Source organism: Acomys russatus, chromosome 32, assembly GCF_903995435.1.
Source record: "Acomys russatus chromosome 32, mAcoRus1.1, whole genome shotgun sequence".
Taxonomy (NCBI): Eukaryota; Metazoa; Chordata; class Mammalia; order Rodentia; family Muridae; genus Acomys; species Acomys russatus.
Genome location: NC_067168.1, coordinates 34443050 through 34458854, shown reverse-complemented (window position 1 = coordinate 34458854; position 15805 = coordinate 34443050). Strand labels below are relative to the sequence as shown.

General features: G+C 42.7%; 2 protein-coding genes across 2 annotated transcripts in view; both read right to left on the bottom strand.

Annotated features, from left to right (window-relative positions):
- The window catches only part of Traip (TRAF interacting protein), a 33764-nt gene that overhangs the window by 13871 nt on the left and 4088 nt on the right, over window positions 1-15805 (bottom strand). The window contains exons 2-4 of the mRNA XM_051140532.1: window positions 3607-3664; window positions 3069-3152; window positions 215-254 (exon numbers count right to left, since the gene is read on the bottom strand). Of these exons, the coding sequence (XP_050996489.1) occupies window positions 215-254; window positions 3069-3152; window positions 3607-3664 (182 nt within the window). The remainder of the gene's footprint in view (window positions 1-214; window positions 255-3068; window positions 3153-3606; window positions 3665-15805) is intronic.
- Window positions 11568-11909, bottom strand: LOC127184430 (60S ribosomal protein L36-like). Its single transcript, XM_051140820.1, has one exon. It carries the CDS (start codon window positions 11907-11909, stop codon window positions 11568-11570), a length of 342 nt encoding a protein of 113 aa, XP_050996777.1.

Below are 15805 nucleotides of genomic sequence, written 5' to 3'. Positions count from 1 at the left end.
TGAACTCACAGCAATCCGCCTGCCTCTGTCTCTTGAGTGCTGGGATTAAAGGCGTGCACCACCATGCCTGGCTGAGCTAGCAAGACTCTTGGCCATATAAAGCAGGAAGAGCCCCTGGCTTTGCCAGAGGTAGAAGACCTTCCTTCCTCTTAGGCTCCTTCCCTCCAACACCCAAGGCAGAGGCTTCCCAGGGCCTCTTCTCTTATTAACTTACCTTTCTGGGAAAGCTGGGCTCTGACACTGTCCAGTTCATTCTGCAGGACAAATATAATATGTTGCAACACTGAATAAGCAACAGGAACACATTACAGCCAGCCTCCATTCAGCCTCCCACAAGGCTGTGCAGAGCCATAGAACCCAATACTCAAGGCCAAGACAACACAGAAATAAATGCTTATTATTTTATGTCTGTGGATCTTTTTGTTTGTTTTCAAATAGGATGTCACTAGGTAGCTCAGGGTGGTCTTGAACTCACAGAAATCCACCTGTCTCTGCCTCAGTAGTGCAAGGATTAAAGGCATGTTTTACCATTCCTAGTATGGGACATTTTTCTTTTATTATGATTTATTTCTTTTTGGGCCAAAGAAACAATTCAGCAATTAAGGGCGCTGGCTGCTCTTCCAGAGGCCCCAAGTTCAATTCCCTGAAACCACATGGTGGCTCACAGCCATCATAATGAAATCTGGTGCTCTCTTCTGGTGTGCTGGCATACACAGAGTCTCATATATATAGAATACACAAATCTTTTTATTTGTTTGTTTGTTTTTCGAGACAGGGTTTCTCTGTGTAGCCTTGGCTGTCCTAGACTTGCTTTGTAGACCAAGCTGGCCTCGAATTCTGTCTCTCAGAGTGCTGGGATTACAGGTGTGTGCCACTGTGCCTGGCTGGATACATAAATCTTTTTTAAAATATATGTTTATTTTTATCTTATGTGCCAGTGTTTTGCCTGCATTTATGTCAGTGCATCGCGTATTCACATTGCCCACTGAGGCCACAAGGTGCTGGATTCCCTGAAAGTGGAGTTAGAGACAGTTGTTAGCTGCTATTTGGGTCTAGGAATCAAACCCTGTTATTTGTAAGAGCAGCCAGTACCCATAAATCATCTCTCCAGCCCCTTTCTGAGCTCTTTAAGAAGGAAGGTAAGATGCAGGAAATGAATCCCACAGGAAGTGAAGCTTGGCCTGATGGTCAGTCAACAGCAGAGGCTTCCAGGGCTCCTGGTCCCGCAGGAACCAAATGTTCTTGGAGCTTTAGCTGCACTCACCAGGGACACAGAGCACAACAGCCAAGCACTCTGAACCATCTCTAGTTCTGTCTTGGGCCTTGCCTCTTTCAGTCCACCTCCCTCCAGGCTCCAGGCTGGCTCTGAGAGGCTCCCCCTTAGCAGTCTAGAGAACTCAATGTCCGGGAGCAAGGGAAATGCCCATAGCCACAGTCAGGAGAATGAAGGCTTTTACAGCACACTTCCAGGGTTAGGCAAGGGTCCTTTGTGAACAATCCCAGCAGCCTCTCCTCCAGATTTCCCCTTAAAGCTTAACAGAAGACTCAGAATTCCACGTGTGACCAATATAAGCTCCCCCCAACCCCCAACCAGCCCCTCTGCCCAGGTCTTTGGGGGCAGGAGCTCCTAGTGGCTGGGCTGGGCAGTGTAGGCCAAACAACTGGGAATGGAAACAGTAGACAGCTAAGGGCATGCAGGGTCCAACTGAGACCAGACACCCCACAGTCTCCCGGCTCCTTCCATGCCTCAGCAGGGTGCCTTCGAAGTCCTTGCTCCAAACTATTCAAGATGCTGCCTCCCTCCCTGTCTCATAGGCTTGGCTTTGAAAGCTGAAGAAAAGACTCAAAGCTGCCTTTGTTGTCTTCATCACAAGGAGGACACCTCTTAAAACTGGGAGCAGTTACCATGACGATGAACAGGCTGGCTCCAAACACAAAAGCTCAACCATCTTGAAGCAAGGAGGTTCCAAGGACATCACAACACCCCAGGGGCTGAGGTCAAATGAGCTGTCATCTGATGGAGTCTCAGCAGATTAACCCTTAGAGCTCCGCGACCACGGGCAAACCCCAACCCAGCTTCATCGAGACTTTCTGCCAGGCCAGCTCCCTTACACAAAAAGGAAGGCGTCTTTAGCTATGGAGGGGAAACGGGAGAAGCATAGATGGCAACCTGGCTATCCTCCCCCACAGTCTGGCTTTCTTTCCTTCTGGGCTAGAGATCCTGATTCCAGGGGCTTTGCCCTCTAGGGCTGGGCTCAGAAAGGCCCAGGCATGCGTTTTTACACCATGTTCTCCAAGAAATTTTGAGGCCCAGCCAGGTTAGGTAATGGTGGATTCACACATCCTCTCTAACGTGCCGGGCGGTGGTGGCACACACCTTTAATCCCAGCACTTGGGAGGCAGATGCAGGCGGGTCACTATGAGTTGGAGGCCAGCCCGGTCTATAAAGTGAGTCCAGGACAGCCAAGGCTACACAGGGAAACCCTGTCTCAAAAAACAAAAACAAAACAAACAAACAAAAAACATTCTCCCTGACGATCGAGGCAGGAATTTCCTGACCTGTCACTAACAGTCCAACAAGAAAGTGCGCTGGGCAGGAACGCCATAAATCCTACACAAGGTGAGAAGTCTCAGAAGAAGGGTTCTGTCCTTCAGTCCAAACAGCCTTGAAAGCCCAAAGGGGAGGTCCCCTAGGTGCTCAGCCCCTCCTCTTACAGTACAAGCCTCTGATGACTGTCTCCAAGTTACGAGCCCTCCCTTTGTTAGCTCTCTACCAAGTCTTTGTTGCCCCGGCCTGGCTCCATTCACACTCTAGGTACCTTCTCTTCCTTCTTTCCTTCCTTCCTTTCTTTTTGGTTTTTCAAGACAGGGTTTCTCTGTGTAGCCTTGGCTGTCCTAGACTCGCTTTGTAGACCAGGCTGGCCTCGAACTCACAGCGATCCACCTGCCTCTGCCTCCCAAGTCCTAGGATTAAAGGCATACGCTTCTAGGTGCCTTTTCTAAGTAGAAGTGAAAAGTGAACTCCCAGAAGGCTTGGAATTTGGTAGAATGAGATAAATCCTGAGTACCTTTAAGAATTCTGCATCCAAGACACTGTCCTCTTCCTGGGCAAGGTCAAAGAAAAGCTTATTGATAATAGTCCTTTTGCCAACCTGGATGAGAGAAAAAGAGAGAATAACGGTGGATCACGGCCAAAGATGAGGAGGAAGGACCGAATGTGGCTTTGACTGCCTGCCTCATGTTCCAGGTCTGCTCTCAGGATAACTATTCAGCACATCCTTTTGCGTCAGAAGGCTTCTTCATTACTACATGTGGACTGCTGGTCTGCTGATGGCTAAAGTCATGTCTATGTATGGGGACAGTTGCTAAACATTAAAGGAGGCGAAATATACACAAATTAAGACTTGGTGGGAAAGTCCCTCTCCCAGCCACCCTAGGGTGTAGGCAGGCCTCCTGAGTGACTACAGACATTTGTGAGGATCAACTGACCTCAAGCCAAGGAAGCCAAAAGGTTAGAGTCTTTCTGTTTCATAGCTGTTTTCCCCATGCCTGCTTTCTGGAAAGAGGAGGTCTTCGTCTGAAATACCTTCACTCCATCATCCTTACCTGGATTCTACACTGTGGGCAGGTCCGACTTGGTGCTGTCTCAAACCACTGGATCAGGCTACAAAGAGAACAAAATCAAAGGTGAGTAATCCTGGCATGGCTATGGATACAGATTACATGGTCACTGCTATTAGCTCCTCTTTGACCCAGTGCCTGCCTGCCTGCCTGCAATGAGAGGTGACTGTTCCAGGCAGGACGTTCCTGAAGGCCTGAGCAGTGCTGTTGTTGGGGGTTGAAGGCTTGGCCCACGGATGTTCTTTGCAAGATGGGCTGCGGCATGTGGGTGACAGGCATAGCTCAGAGTCTCTCTGAGCCTCCAATAATACCCTACTTTAAGTTAGGGCACTAGAGAAAAAAAAAATGGGCTGGAGAGATGGCTCAGTGGTTAAGAGGACTGACTGCTCTTTCAGAGGACCCAGGTTCAATTCCCAGCACCCATATGGCAGCTCATAACTGTCTGTAACTCCAGGATCCAACACCATCACATAGACATACAGACAAAACATCAATAAAAATAAATAATTAAAAAAAAAAAAGTTAGGGCACTAGGGGCTACACTCTTATATAGTGGTAAAAGCAAAACATAGCCAGATTCACATAGTTTATCAGTATGGCCCATCAAAACTCTGGCCTTAAATGTTAACTGGAACAGTCTCCTGTAGGTATGATGGTGCCTACTGTAATCCTAGGTGGGAGGATGGCAAGTTCCAAACCAGCTTAGACTTCAGAGAGAGACTGGAGGTGAGAGTGTGGCAGACTTCTTCGCCCCAGGGATGAGAGACAAACTCCTCTTTGAAAAATGATACTATCTCCCATTACCAAATCTTTCCAATAAATATGCTAAAAAAAACTCTATAAATACATTCAAAGGCCATATACAACAAAATTAAGGCTAACGAGGCACAGTGGGATGAATTAACTAAGAAGCAAATTATCAATGAATCACTATAGCATAATGAAGAGAAGTTGGACACACACACAAAGCACATTCTGTGTGATCTCATCTGTATGAAAGAAAAACACAGGCAAAGTGGTGCCGTTATATGTGTGTGGGTGCTGGCAGGGTAATCAGATGAGCTTGCAAGGTTTGTAATGCAGACATTGCCCTCTTTCTTCTGCAGAGCTGGAGAGCAAACCAGGCCCTTATTCATGCAGGACAAGTGCTGTGCCAGTGAGCCACCCTCCCGGTCCTACACCGCGCTTCCAGACTTGAGTCTGGCCACACAGATTGCTGGGTTTGGGACAACCCTACAAGCCATGCACTTTTAACATGTATACTTTTCTGCAGTACTTCAACAGAATAAAACAAGCTAGACAGTTGCTCATTCCTGTAATCCCAGCATTTGGGAGACTAAGACAAGAAGGTCACCATGATTTAAAGGCCACATGGTGAGTTTTAGGCGGTCTCAAAAACCAAGTAGCCAATCTCAGAAAAAAAGTAGCCAGGTATGGGGGGGAATGCCTTCAGTCCTAGTACATGGGAGGCAGAGGCAGGCGTATTTCTGTGAATTTGAAGCCAGCCTGGTTTACATATTGAACTCTGGACCAACTAAGGCTACATGGTGAGATCCTGTCTCAAACAGACAAAAACAAAAAGAGAGCCAGGCATGGTGGCACACACTCTATCTCAGATGTCTGGGAGGATAATGCAGTGCGACAGTGAGTTTGAGGCCAGCCTAGACTATATAGTGAGATCTTGTCTCAAACCAAAGCCAGAGAAACAAGCCAGCCTTGATAGTCCACAAATGTAATCCCACTTGGAAGTGAAGGCAGGGAGATCTCAGGTATATAGGGAACTCAAAGCCACCCTGGGCTACAAGAGATCTACCAAGAAAACCAACCAACCAAGTTAAAAAGAGGGAGAGCTAAGGGTATTTGTCTACCATGTGTGGAACCCCAGACTCTAAGATGGCAAGAAAGACAGACGAATTTTAAAAATGAAAAAAAAAAAAAACAACAACAACAAAAAAAAATAGAGCCAGGTGTGGTAGTGCACGCCTACAATCCCAGCACTTAGGAGACAGGCAGTGGGTCTCTGTAAGTTTGAGGCCAGCTTGGTCTAACCAGGCTGTTACACAGAAAAACTGTCTCAAAAAACTGAGAGGAAAAACCAGGAGTGGTGGTGCATGCCTTTAATTCCAGCACTTAGGAGGCAGAGGCAGGCGGATCACTGTGAGTTCCAGGCCAGCTTGGTCTACAAAGCGAGTCTAGGATAACCAGTACTACACAGAGAAACCCTGTCTCGAGAAAAAAAAAAAAAAAAAAAAAAAAAAAAAAAAGATACAGAAGGAACTCTGAGAAAATCTGGCACATGCATGTATAAAAGCTCCAAAAGCCAAGCGTGGTGGTAAACGCCTTTAATCCCAACACCCAGAAGGCAGAGGCAGGTGGACAGATGTGAGTTCGAGGCCAGCCTGTTCTACAAAGCAAGTCCAGGACAGGCAAGGCTACACAGAGAAACTCTGTCTTGAAACCCTCTCCTGTAAAAAAAAAAAAAAAAAAAAAAAAAAAAAAAAAAAAAAAAAAGCTCCAAAACCACAATGGTAGGCAGACTAAAAAGTCTATCCTGAAGCCAGTCCTGGTGGTATACATCTATAATCCCAGCACTCTGGAGGCAGAAGCAGGTGAGTTCCAGGCTGACCTGGTCTACAAAGCGAGTCCAGGACAGAGAAACCCTGTCTCAGAAACAAACAAACAAACAAACAAAAAAAGTCTATCCTGATTCCGCATCGTTGAACATGTAGTCTCAGATGGCAACAGCATCTGAGGGCTACACAGTGAAAGCTTGGCAGAGAGTAAGAAAGCAAGTGTAATGGAGGGTTAGGGTTCTTTGTAAACTCAGTTGTGTTATGTAAATATGTTTTTGTTCTAATCCCAGGTGTGGATTTTAGTTTGAGCTTTAGCTTTTCCACACCTGTTAACTGTCTCATGAGGTGTGTGCCTTTTGCCAGCCTTCTCTGAAGATATAAGAGAAGGGGGCGGAGAGAAGAGGAGGAGGAAAGGAGAAAGAAAGAAAGAAAGAAAGAAAGAAAGAAAGAAAGAAAGAAAGAGAAGAAAGAGAAGAGAAGAGAGGCAGTTTGAAGAGACCAGAGATGCTTGGAGCAGACACACAAAGAGAAACAGCTTGGGGCTCAGCAGCTTGGAGGAGACTGCTGGCTGCGACTGCTGTTGGCGGTGACAGATATAGCCCAAAAGAACCCAACTGACCCTAAACAGCCAGGAGAAGCAAAAAGGCCCCCTCTCCTCTCTAGCCTTCTTTCTCCTATATAGGGTTGGGAGGTTGGAAGGGAAGTTGAGGCCTAAATACCCCCAAATAACGTAGAGCTCAACCGCGTGGTGGTGGCACACACCTTTAATCCCAACACTTGGGAGGCAGAGGCAGACGTATTGCTGAGAGTTCAAGGCCAGGCTGGTCTACAAAGTGAGTGCAGGACAGCCAAAGCTAACATGGAAAGACCCTGTCTTGGGAAACAAACAAACAATCAAACAAACAAAAATGAAAACAAAACAAAACAAAAAAAAGTAGAGTTCAAAAGAGCACACTACAAGAAAGAATCCTTAAACATGCTACAATCAGCATGAACGGGTCTTTAAGACACTCTGCTGGCTGAGCTAGGCCTGTCACAAAGGACAAACTGTACTTAGAGAAACCCAGGTCACCAAGACAGAGGAGAATAATAGTTACCTGGGCCTTGAAGTCACAGACAACCCAGAGTTCTGACTGAAGCAGTATAGCATTTCAGTTTGGGAAAATGAAAACATTTTAAAACAGTGGTGGCAACTGCACAAATTATGAATACTTAATCCCAGTGAATTGTATAACCTTCAAATTCTTTTGATGTAGCTCAGACTGGTCTTCCTATCTCAGGCTCCTGAGTGTTGGGATGACAGGTTTGTTTGTTTGTTTTTGTTTTTGTTATGGTGTTACTTGAAGTGGAAACTCCAACCCTGTACAAGCGAGGCAAGCACTTTGCTTGTTTGTTTGTTTTTCGAGGCAGGGTTTCCATGTATAGCCTAGGCTGTCCTGGACTCACTTTGTAGATCCAGGCCATAGATCCGCCTGCCTCTGCCTTCTGAGTGCTGGGATTAAAGGCGTGCACCACCACACCCAGCTCTAGGCAAGCACTTTAACACTGAACCACAGCACCAGCCCTAAAATCACCAAGATGGTAATTTTTAGAATGAACATATTTTGTCACAACTGAAAGACAAAAGCGAAAAGCAAATAAATAAACCAAAAATCAGTGTGATGCATTCAATATCCATCAGGACAGCTATCATCAAAAAGGAAGGATTCGTGTATGGCTGTCTGGGAGTGTTCAAGCTCCCAGGCATATTCAAGACCCTTGGGTTTGAATCTTAGTGACACAAACATACACACAGGATAGTGTTGACAAAGATGTGAAAAAATTAGAATCCTTATATTTCTTGTTGCAGGAAATTTGGGGACACTGTGGGATATCCTGGAGCATTACGGTGCATGTCTGAAATTCCCACAAGTGGGAGGCTGAGACAAGAGAATGAGGAGTTCAAGGCCAACCTGGGCTACATAATGAGAACTTGTCTAAAAAACTGTGTGTGTGTGTGCATGCACGCACGTGTGCATATGTATATGTATGATTTAGCTCAGGGGTAGAGCATGGGGTTAGTACCAATCTCTATGTTCAAGGTCTAGCACTAAAAATAATAAAATGGTATTTGAAACCAGCTTGTGCAACACAGAAATGTGAGAATAGAGACGGTGAGAGAGAAAGACAGAGATGGAGAGACAGAGACAAAGAGAAGAGAAGCAGGCAGCTGTTGTGGAAACTAGTATGCCAATTCCCAAAAGAACTAAACATAGACTCTCCATATGTCCCTGTCTTTCAGCTCCCAGGTATACGGTCTAAAGAACTGAAAACGGCCTCAGATGGGCATTTGTGCAGCAGTTCATAGCAGCATTATTCACAGCAGTCAAAATCTGGAAATAACTATCAACAAATGAATGGATAAACAAAATACGGTATTTTCATATATACAATTAAATATTGGCCACAACAAAATCAAAGTCTGATACATGCTATGAGATGGATAAATGTTAAAACTATTATTCTGAAGCCTGGCCTGGTGGCGCACGCCTGTAATCCCAGTACTCAGAGAGGCAGAGGCAGGTGGATCTCTGTGAGTTCGAGGCCAGCCTGGTCTACATAGCAAGTCCAGGGCAGCCAAGGCTACACAGAGAAATCTTGTCTCGAAAAAACAAAACAAACAAAAAAATTATTACGCCGAGTGAAATACATTAGACTCAAAAGGGCAACAAACACAAGAGTCCATCTTCTGATGTCCGCAAACACCAGACATGCTCGTGGTGCACAGACATACCTGCAGGCAAAACACCCACACACTTAAAATAAAATAGAATAAAAAATTAAAACAAAAACAAACAAATAAAAGCCCAGCAAAAGCTAAGAATGAATCTCAGTGGCAAAAGCATGTTACAGTAATTTGTATCCGTTCGGCCTACAATGTTAGTAACTGACACAGGGAAACTGAAACATACTTTAAAGCTGCCAGCACTTCTCCTGGCAGAGTCTAAACTGATTCTAATCTACTTGTAAACTAAGCAAACTACTCTAAACCTTATAACACACACATATTCCAAGCACTTGCCACTAGGACCCATGACCCCTTTCTTCCTCCTCCTCCAACCATCACACTCCTTTTTTCCTCTCCAGGAAGTCCTGCCTTCCACTTCCTGTCCTTCTGCCCAGCTGACTGGCTAAACGGCGCTTTATTGATACATTCACTCAGCATTCCTCCACAATTCCCCCTTTTAGTCTAATAAAACAAAAACCCTTTTACCTATACATTTATATCATTACACCAATATATAATATATATACACAAAAACCACAAACCAATCATTGTATTTATGTTATACTCATAATGTTTTGCTGTCTTCAACCCCATCAGAGACTTGAGAAGAAATAAAATTAATTAGCTGAGTAAATAGGAAGTGCAGGTTAGCAGCTTCCAAAATGAAAAAACAAAACAAAAAAAAAATGACAGAGACACTTTGCTACCTGAACAGTCACTCGAAACTCTTTAACACGTTGGAGCATCGTCTTCAGCCTTCTGGCCCACTTTATCTGACAGACACATTTGTGAAGCAGGGACTGTTGAGGACTTGCTTACCCTGTCTTGGCAGAGTTAGGCCGTCAACTCCACCTGCATCCAAGTTTTCCCATTTCAGGCAGAATTCTGTCTGTGGCAGACACTAAGGACATTTTTTTGCCCAGGGGCGGGTTTGCCACATCTGAAGCCATCTCCATATGTAGGTTCCTCGATGCTCATTACCTTCTTTGAGGCAGGCTGGGTATTGCCAGGAGTCAACCTGTCTCATTTTCAAAGAATCTTCAAAACAAATAAAATTTCTTTAAATGCCATATTCTGTAGGTCTCTGAGGTTTTTGAAGACTTAATCTAAATATTTTACCTTATCTATTAAACCTAAGATGTATAGTGTTGTGATAAAATTGAATAGTACAATGAATTAAAAATAAACCTATTTTACATCAATATCTAATATCTTATACCAATGAATTAAAACTAGCCTTGTGAGTAACAATTAAAGCTTTAAGTTGAAGAGTAAACTCAATAATCTACCTTTTGTCCTATCATTCCTAGATATTTTTATATTTTCAGAGAAAAATCCCTGAGTTCAACCTTGTTCTTTCTCTGAACAAAGCCAATAATAACACAATCAATTCTCAATGAAGATGAACCTCCATAGCCGAAAACCTTACTCAACCCCTCTTTAAGGGAAATGGGACAGTGTTCTCTTTTTAAGGCTTCTTCAGGCTGATTTGGGACAAATAATACCTATACAGGGGCCCAGATAAAACTAGGAAAATGGTAAAACAAGCTAGAGATAGCATTTGTGGTCCAGTCTCTAAATGTTGGAAAATTCAAGCTTAATAAAAGTCCTGTGTGGGATGGTCTGATATGCTGGACCAACTGGAATCAGGAGCTTTCTCCAAAGCTGTCTTGGGAGATGTTCTGTTCTGAAGACGACAGCAACCAAATGGATGGAACATGAGGAACGCAGCATGTCAGCAAATCAGCATGCTGGAGGATCAATCCTGCTGGGTCTGATCCAGCATCAGTGTCTGGTACTTTAATTCTGAAATTATATAATTTCTCACAAGCATTATACAATTCCAAAACTATAAATACATGAGGTGTGCAGGATGCACAAGCATTACACAATCAAGGCTTGTACTGTAGTTTGAATTAATGTATGTCTAGACTGACTTAAGTCAGTAGTCTCCTTTTCATCCAGGTCTGTTTTATTTTGACCTCTTTCAAAGAGGAAGTATAATATCACCATTACCAAAGACCATACAGTCATTATTTAATTGAAGTCAAAACAAGGTTGTATAGTTCTTAATGTCCTTCTCTAGGCTCTGTGGCACCTGATGAACAGGTTAAGCCGCTACCTGTCTCCCGAGGAAATGTACCCCGTTTTAGAGACAAGCCAGTTGCCTGAGCAAAAGAGCTGGCATTAAGGTTACCCTTTTAAGTATGTGCATTTTAGCCTTTGAGTTTTTAGGATTTAACTAGGCTGATGAGTTTTTTGTCACCTAAGTCCTCGGTGTCTTTTTGCATCTGGTGTGGCCGCCAAACTGTTCTCCATGAAAGCAGCTTGTGTTTAGAGGGATAACTCCGCAAAAAGCCTTTTGATGTGGGAGGCATGCAGTTTGCATGTCTGTTAATGAGAAATTTATCAGTTTAAATCCTAGGTTGTTTTATAAGTAACTTATCAGTAAGGGGGTCACATCCTGTGGAGACCAGCCCGGTCTAGAACTTACAGAGATCTGTCTGTCTTTGTCTTCATGGTGTTAGGATTAAGGTTGTGTGTATGATTTTCAGGGGGTCTTTCTCTATCAAATCTATTTTTTTTCCTTTTTTGGGCACAAATGTTTATTGAGGGAGGGGGTGTCCGTTCTTCTTGGCTGCTGCCTTCCTCAAGGCTGCCGGCACATTGCTAAGCTCCTCCCACTTCCTCTTGGCCCGGGTGTGTGTGCCCACCCTCTTCTTGATGAACTTGAGCACGCTCCTGTCCTTGCATACCTTGAGCAGTTCCATGGCCATGGCGCGCCGCTCGTAGGGCGCGAAGCTGCACACCTCCCTGATCATGTTCCACATGAACTTGGTGTGCTTGATGAGGTGCCCGCGGCGCTGGCTGCTCCTTGGCTTGCTGACCTTCTTTGTCACCTTGTGGCCCTTGTTGAGGCCCACGGCCATGGGGTAGCGCAGGGCCATGGCTGCTGCTCTCTGAGGGTGGCCGCAACACTCATATCTAATTTTTATCATTTTAGATGGAACCCACTATTTTTCCTTTCCTGTATGAACATATGCAAAACCTCTACCCCATCATAACACACTTCCCGTTCTCCATTCTGAGGTCAGATGTCCTTGAAGTAGACAGGCTGATCTAATTCAGCAGTTTTCTCAAATCCAGTGTCTCTCTGCAGCTGTTGTGTTTTGTTCATTAGCATTCAAGAAATTCAAAGTCAATAAGGCATTATGTAATCTATCTCTGGGGGTCTTTGATACCCCTTTTTGTTTGATGAGTATTTCTTTTAAAGTATGATTGGATCTTTCAATGACTGCTTGTCCTGTGGGATCATATGGTATACCTGTAACATGTTTTATGTTATAATACATTAAAATTTGTTCATTTTATTAGAGACATAAGATGAAGCATTGTCAGTTTTAGTCTGTTTAGGTACACCTAATAACAGAGTCAGCCTTTTCAGAGCTTAAAGCTGTTGCCCACTGGAATCCTGAATGTGTGTCTACAGTATGGTGCGCATACTTCAGTTTTCCAAACTCTATAAAATGAAATACATTCATCTGCCAAATTTCATTTCTTTGATTACCCCTAGGGTTACTTCCTGCAGGCAATGGAGTTTGCCAAGTGATAGAAAACTCCTGTTTTAAACCTTTACTGCTAACATGGTGTTTTTTATGAAACACTTGCAATCAATAGTTAATCAATCTCATCATTACCTTGTGCTATAGGTCCTGGTAGACCCCTGTGAGATCTTATATGGGTTATATACAGTGGACGGTTTCTATTTCTGATCCCTTGTTGTAATTGAATAAATAGTGAAGTTAATTCAGAATCATCCTGAATTAGGTCAGCTGTTTCTATATTCAGCACAACTCTTTCAGCATACTGAGAGTCAATAACAATATTAAGAGTCTTCAAACTCTGATAAGATGAGCAGAATTGCACATAATTCTGATTTTGGCCTGGAATCATAAGGACTCTCAACTACCTTACTTATATTTTCTGATTTATAACCTGCTCTTTTTGATTCATTGGCATCAGTGTAAAATGTAGGAGGACCAGAAATTGGAATCCTCTTCACTATACGAGGAAGAATCCAATTAGTTCTTCTTATGAATTGAAATCGCTTGCTTTTGGGGTATCTCTTGTTAATTTCTCCCAAAAAATCACTACAAGCTCTCTGCCAGTGTGTATTGTTGGACCACAATGAGGCAATCTCAGCCTCAGTAAAAGGTGCCACCATCTCAGCTGGATCTATTCCAGCTAACTGGCGAAGCCTCGTTTTTCCTTTAACAATCAACTCAGAAACCTTTTCTATGTAGGTTTGTAATTTCTTACTTTGTTTATGTAGTAAAAATACCCATTCTAAGATGCAATCTTCCCTCTGCATAAGAATTCCTGTGGGAGAAAGAGTAGAAGGCAAGATAACTAAAATCCATGCCTTCTTTGGATCAATGTGGTCGATATATGAATCTTGTAATTTCCTTTCTACCAGAACCAATTCCTTTCAGCTTCAGCTGATAGCTTTCTTAAGCTATTCAAGTCCTTATCACCTTGTAGGGTTTGAAATAAATTACTTACTTCTTGAGTAGTTAAATCAATTGTAGGCCGCAGCCTGTTAATATCTCCCAGCAATTTTTGAAAATCATTAAGAGTTCTTAATTGAGCTCTCTTGATTTGTACTTTCTGTGGTCTAATTTTAATAGTTTGCCAAAATATTTGTTTTTAGTATCTCCAGTATCTTTTATTGTATCTCTAGGGGCATTCTTATCTCCATTAAATGGAATTTCTAAGTCTTCAGTAGCCCTATTTGTTTTATCAGACCTTGAATTTTCTTGTTGTCTTTTAGAACAATCCCTTTTTGGTGAACAGGAAATGAATGGATCATGTTGTTTTTTTGTTGGGCCTCGAGCATAGCCCCTTAGTCAGTTTTCCAAAATCAGGGAATTGCCTTGGGTGTCCGTGGATGACCTACATTCATGAACCACATGACCATTCCTTCCACATCATCTACATTTTACAGGAAATCTCCCTGAATTATTATCATTATAGAATAATTTATCTTTGGGAATATTTTGTTCAGTATGATTCAAATTTTTACAATCACAGCAATGAGCATTTTGTGTTTTGATGGCTCCTGTAGTTTTTTTGTCCAATCATAGCTAAATCATGAGTATTTACTTCTATGTCTGAAGTAATTTTAATCCATTCATGAAGAGGTACAGATCTTGCCCTCAAGGGCCTAATAGCTTTTTTACATTCAGCATTTGTATTTTCAAAAGCTAGAGATGGAAGTAGGATTTCTCTAGCATGTGGATCTGCTATGGTTCTATTCAGAGCTTTAATTATTCTCTGTAAAAAAAATCGGTGAATGTTTCATTTGAACCCTGGGTTATTTTTGTAAATGATTCTGTTTGTCTCCGTTGTTCAACCTTGTTCCAAGCATTCATGGCTATTGTTCGGCATTGATCTAAGACATTATCATCAAAGGTGACCTGTACTATTAATTCAGAATATGAACCTTCACCTAACAACTGATCCCTGACAATATCAATGCCTCTTGTCCTATTGCACTGCTCCGTAAGTGTGGCCTCATCTTTCCACCATGCCAGCCATTGTAATTGGGGACCTGGCTCTAAGATGGCAGTCATCAAATCTCTCCAATCTTTTGGAATTACGTGATTCTGTGTGGCCCAATTATTAAGTATCTGTCTAACATACGGTGAGTGTAAACCATAACTGCTTTTTGCCTCCTTAAACCTTTTTAATTCTTGTGCCTCTATAGGTTGCCAATCAAAACCCTAATAACCTTGTGAATTTTCCACGTCTCCTGGGAATTCTCTTATGAAGGCTGGGAAAATTATTTTTGTTTTTTGTTTTTTTAACAAATAATGAATGCCTTGTAGTCTTCTTACAATTTTGTGTTGTATGTTCTGACTTCTTTTCTTCAGTTTCTATCTCTGTGTTATTATTCTTAGTTATAAGCCTCCCTAACCTCTTTTAAAGTTTGTTTCCAAATTTCATATTTTTCATTTTGCTTTATCTCCCATACTCTAATATTTTCCTCAGTTCAATCCATAACTTTTTTCTCTAATGCTTTTTTCTTTGAAGAATTATAGAAAGCTAGGATGAGTAAAATAAAAATAGTATTCATAACCAGTAGCACAATTTCTCTCTTATTTGTATCACAGCATTATTTAAAAAAACATTTAACAAGGCCCAAATATTTTGTGTTAGTGTGTCTTGCATCTTTAAACTACCAAATTATAACAAAGTATAACTTTTCTTTTTGAGCTACTTCTCCCACCAAACTATAATAAGGTATCCTTTTTCAAGGGTGTGGATACACTGAATATGCCCGGTGCCAGTTTGTTACAGTAATTTGTATCCGTTCGGCCTACAATGTTTTTTTGTTTTTTTTTTTTAAAGATTTATTTATTATGTATACAACATCCTGCCCACCAGAAGAGGGCGCCAGATCTTATCATAGATGGTTGTGAGCCACCATGTGGTTGCTGGGAATTGAACTCAGGACCTTCAGAAGAGCTGCCAGTGCTCTTAACCTCTGAACCATCTCTCCAGTCCCCTCGGCCTACAATGTTAATAACCGACACAGGGAAACTGAAACATACTTTAAAGCTGCCAGCACTTCTCCTGGCAGAGTCTAAACTGATTCTAATCTACTTGTAAACTAAGCAAACTACTCTAAACCTTATAACACACACATATTCCAAGCACTTGCCGCTATGACCCATGACCCCTTTCTTCCTCCTCCTCCAACCATCACACTCCTTTTTTCCTCTCCAGGAAGTCCTGCCTTCCACTTCCTGTCCTTCTGTCCAGCTGACTGGCTAAACAGCGC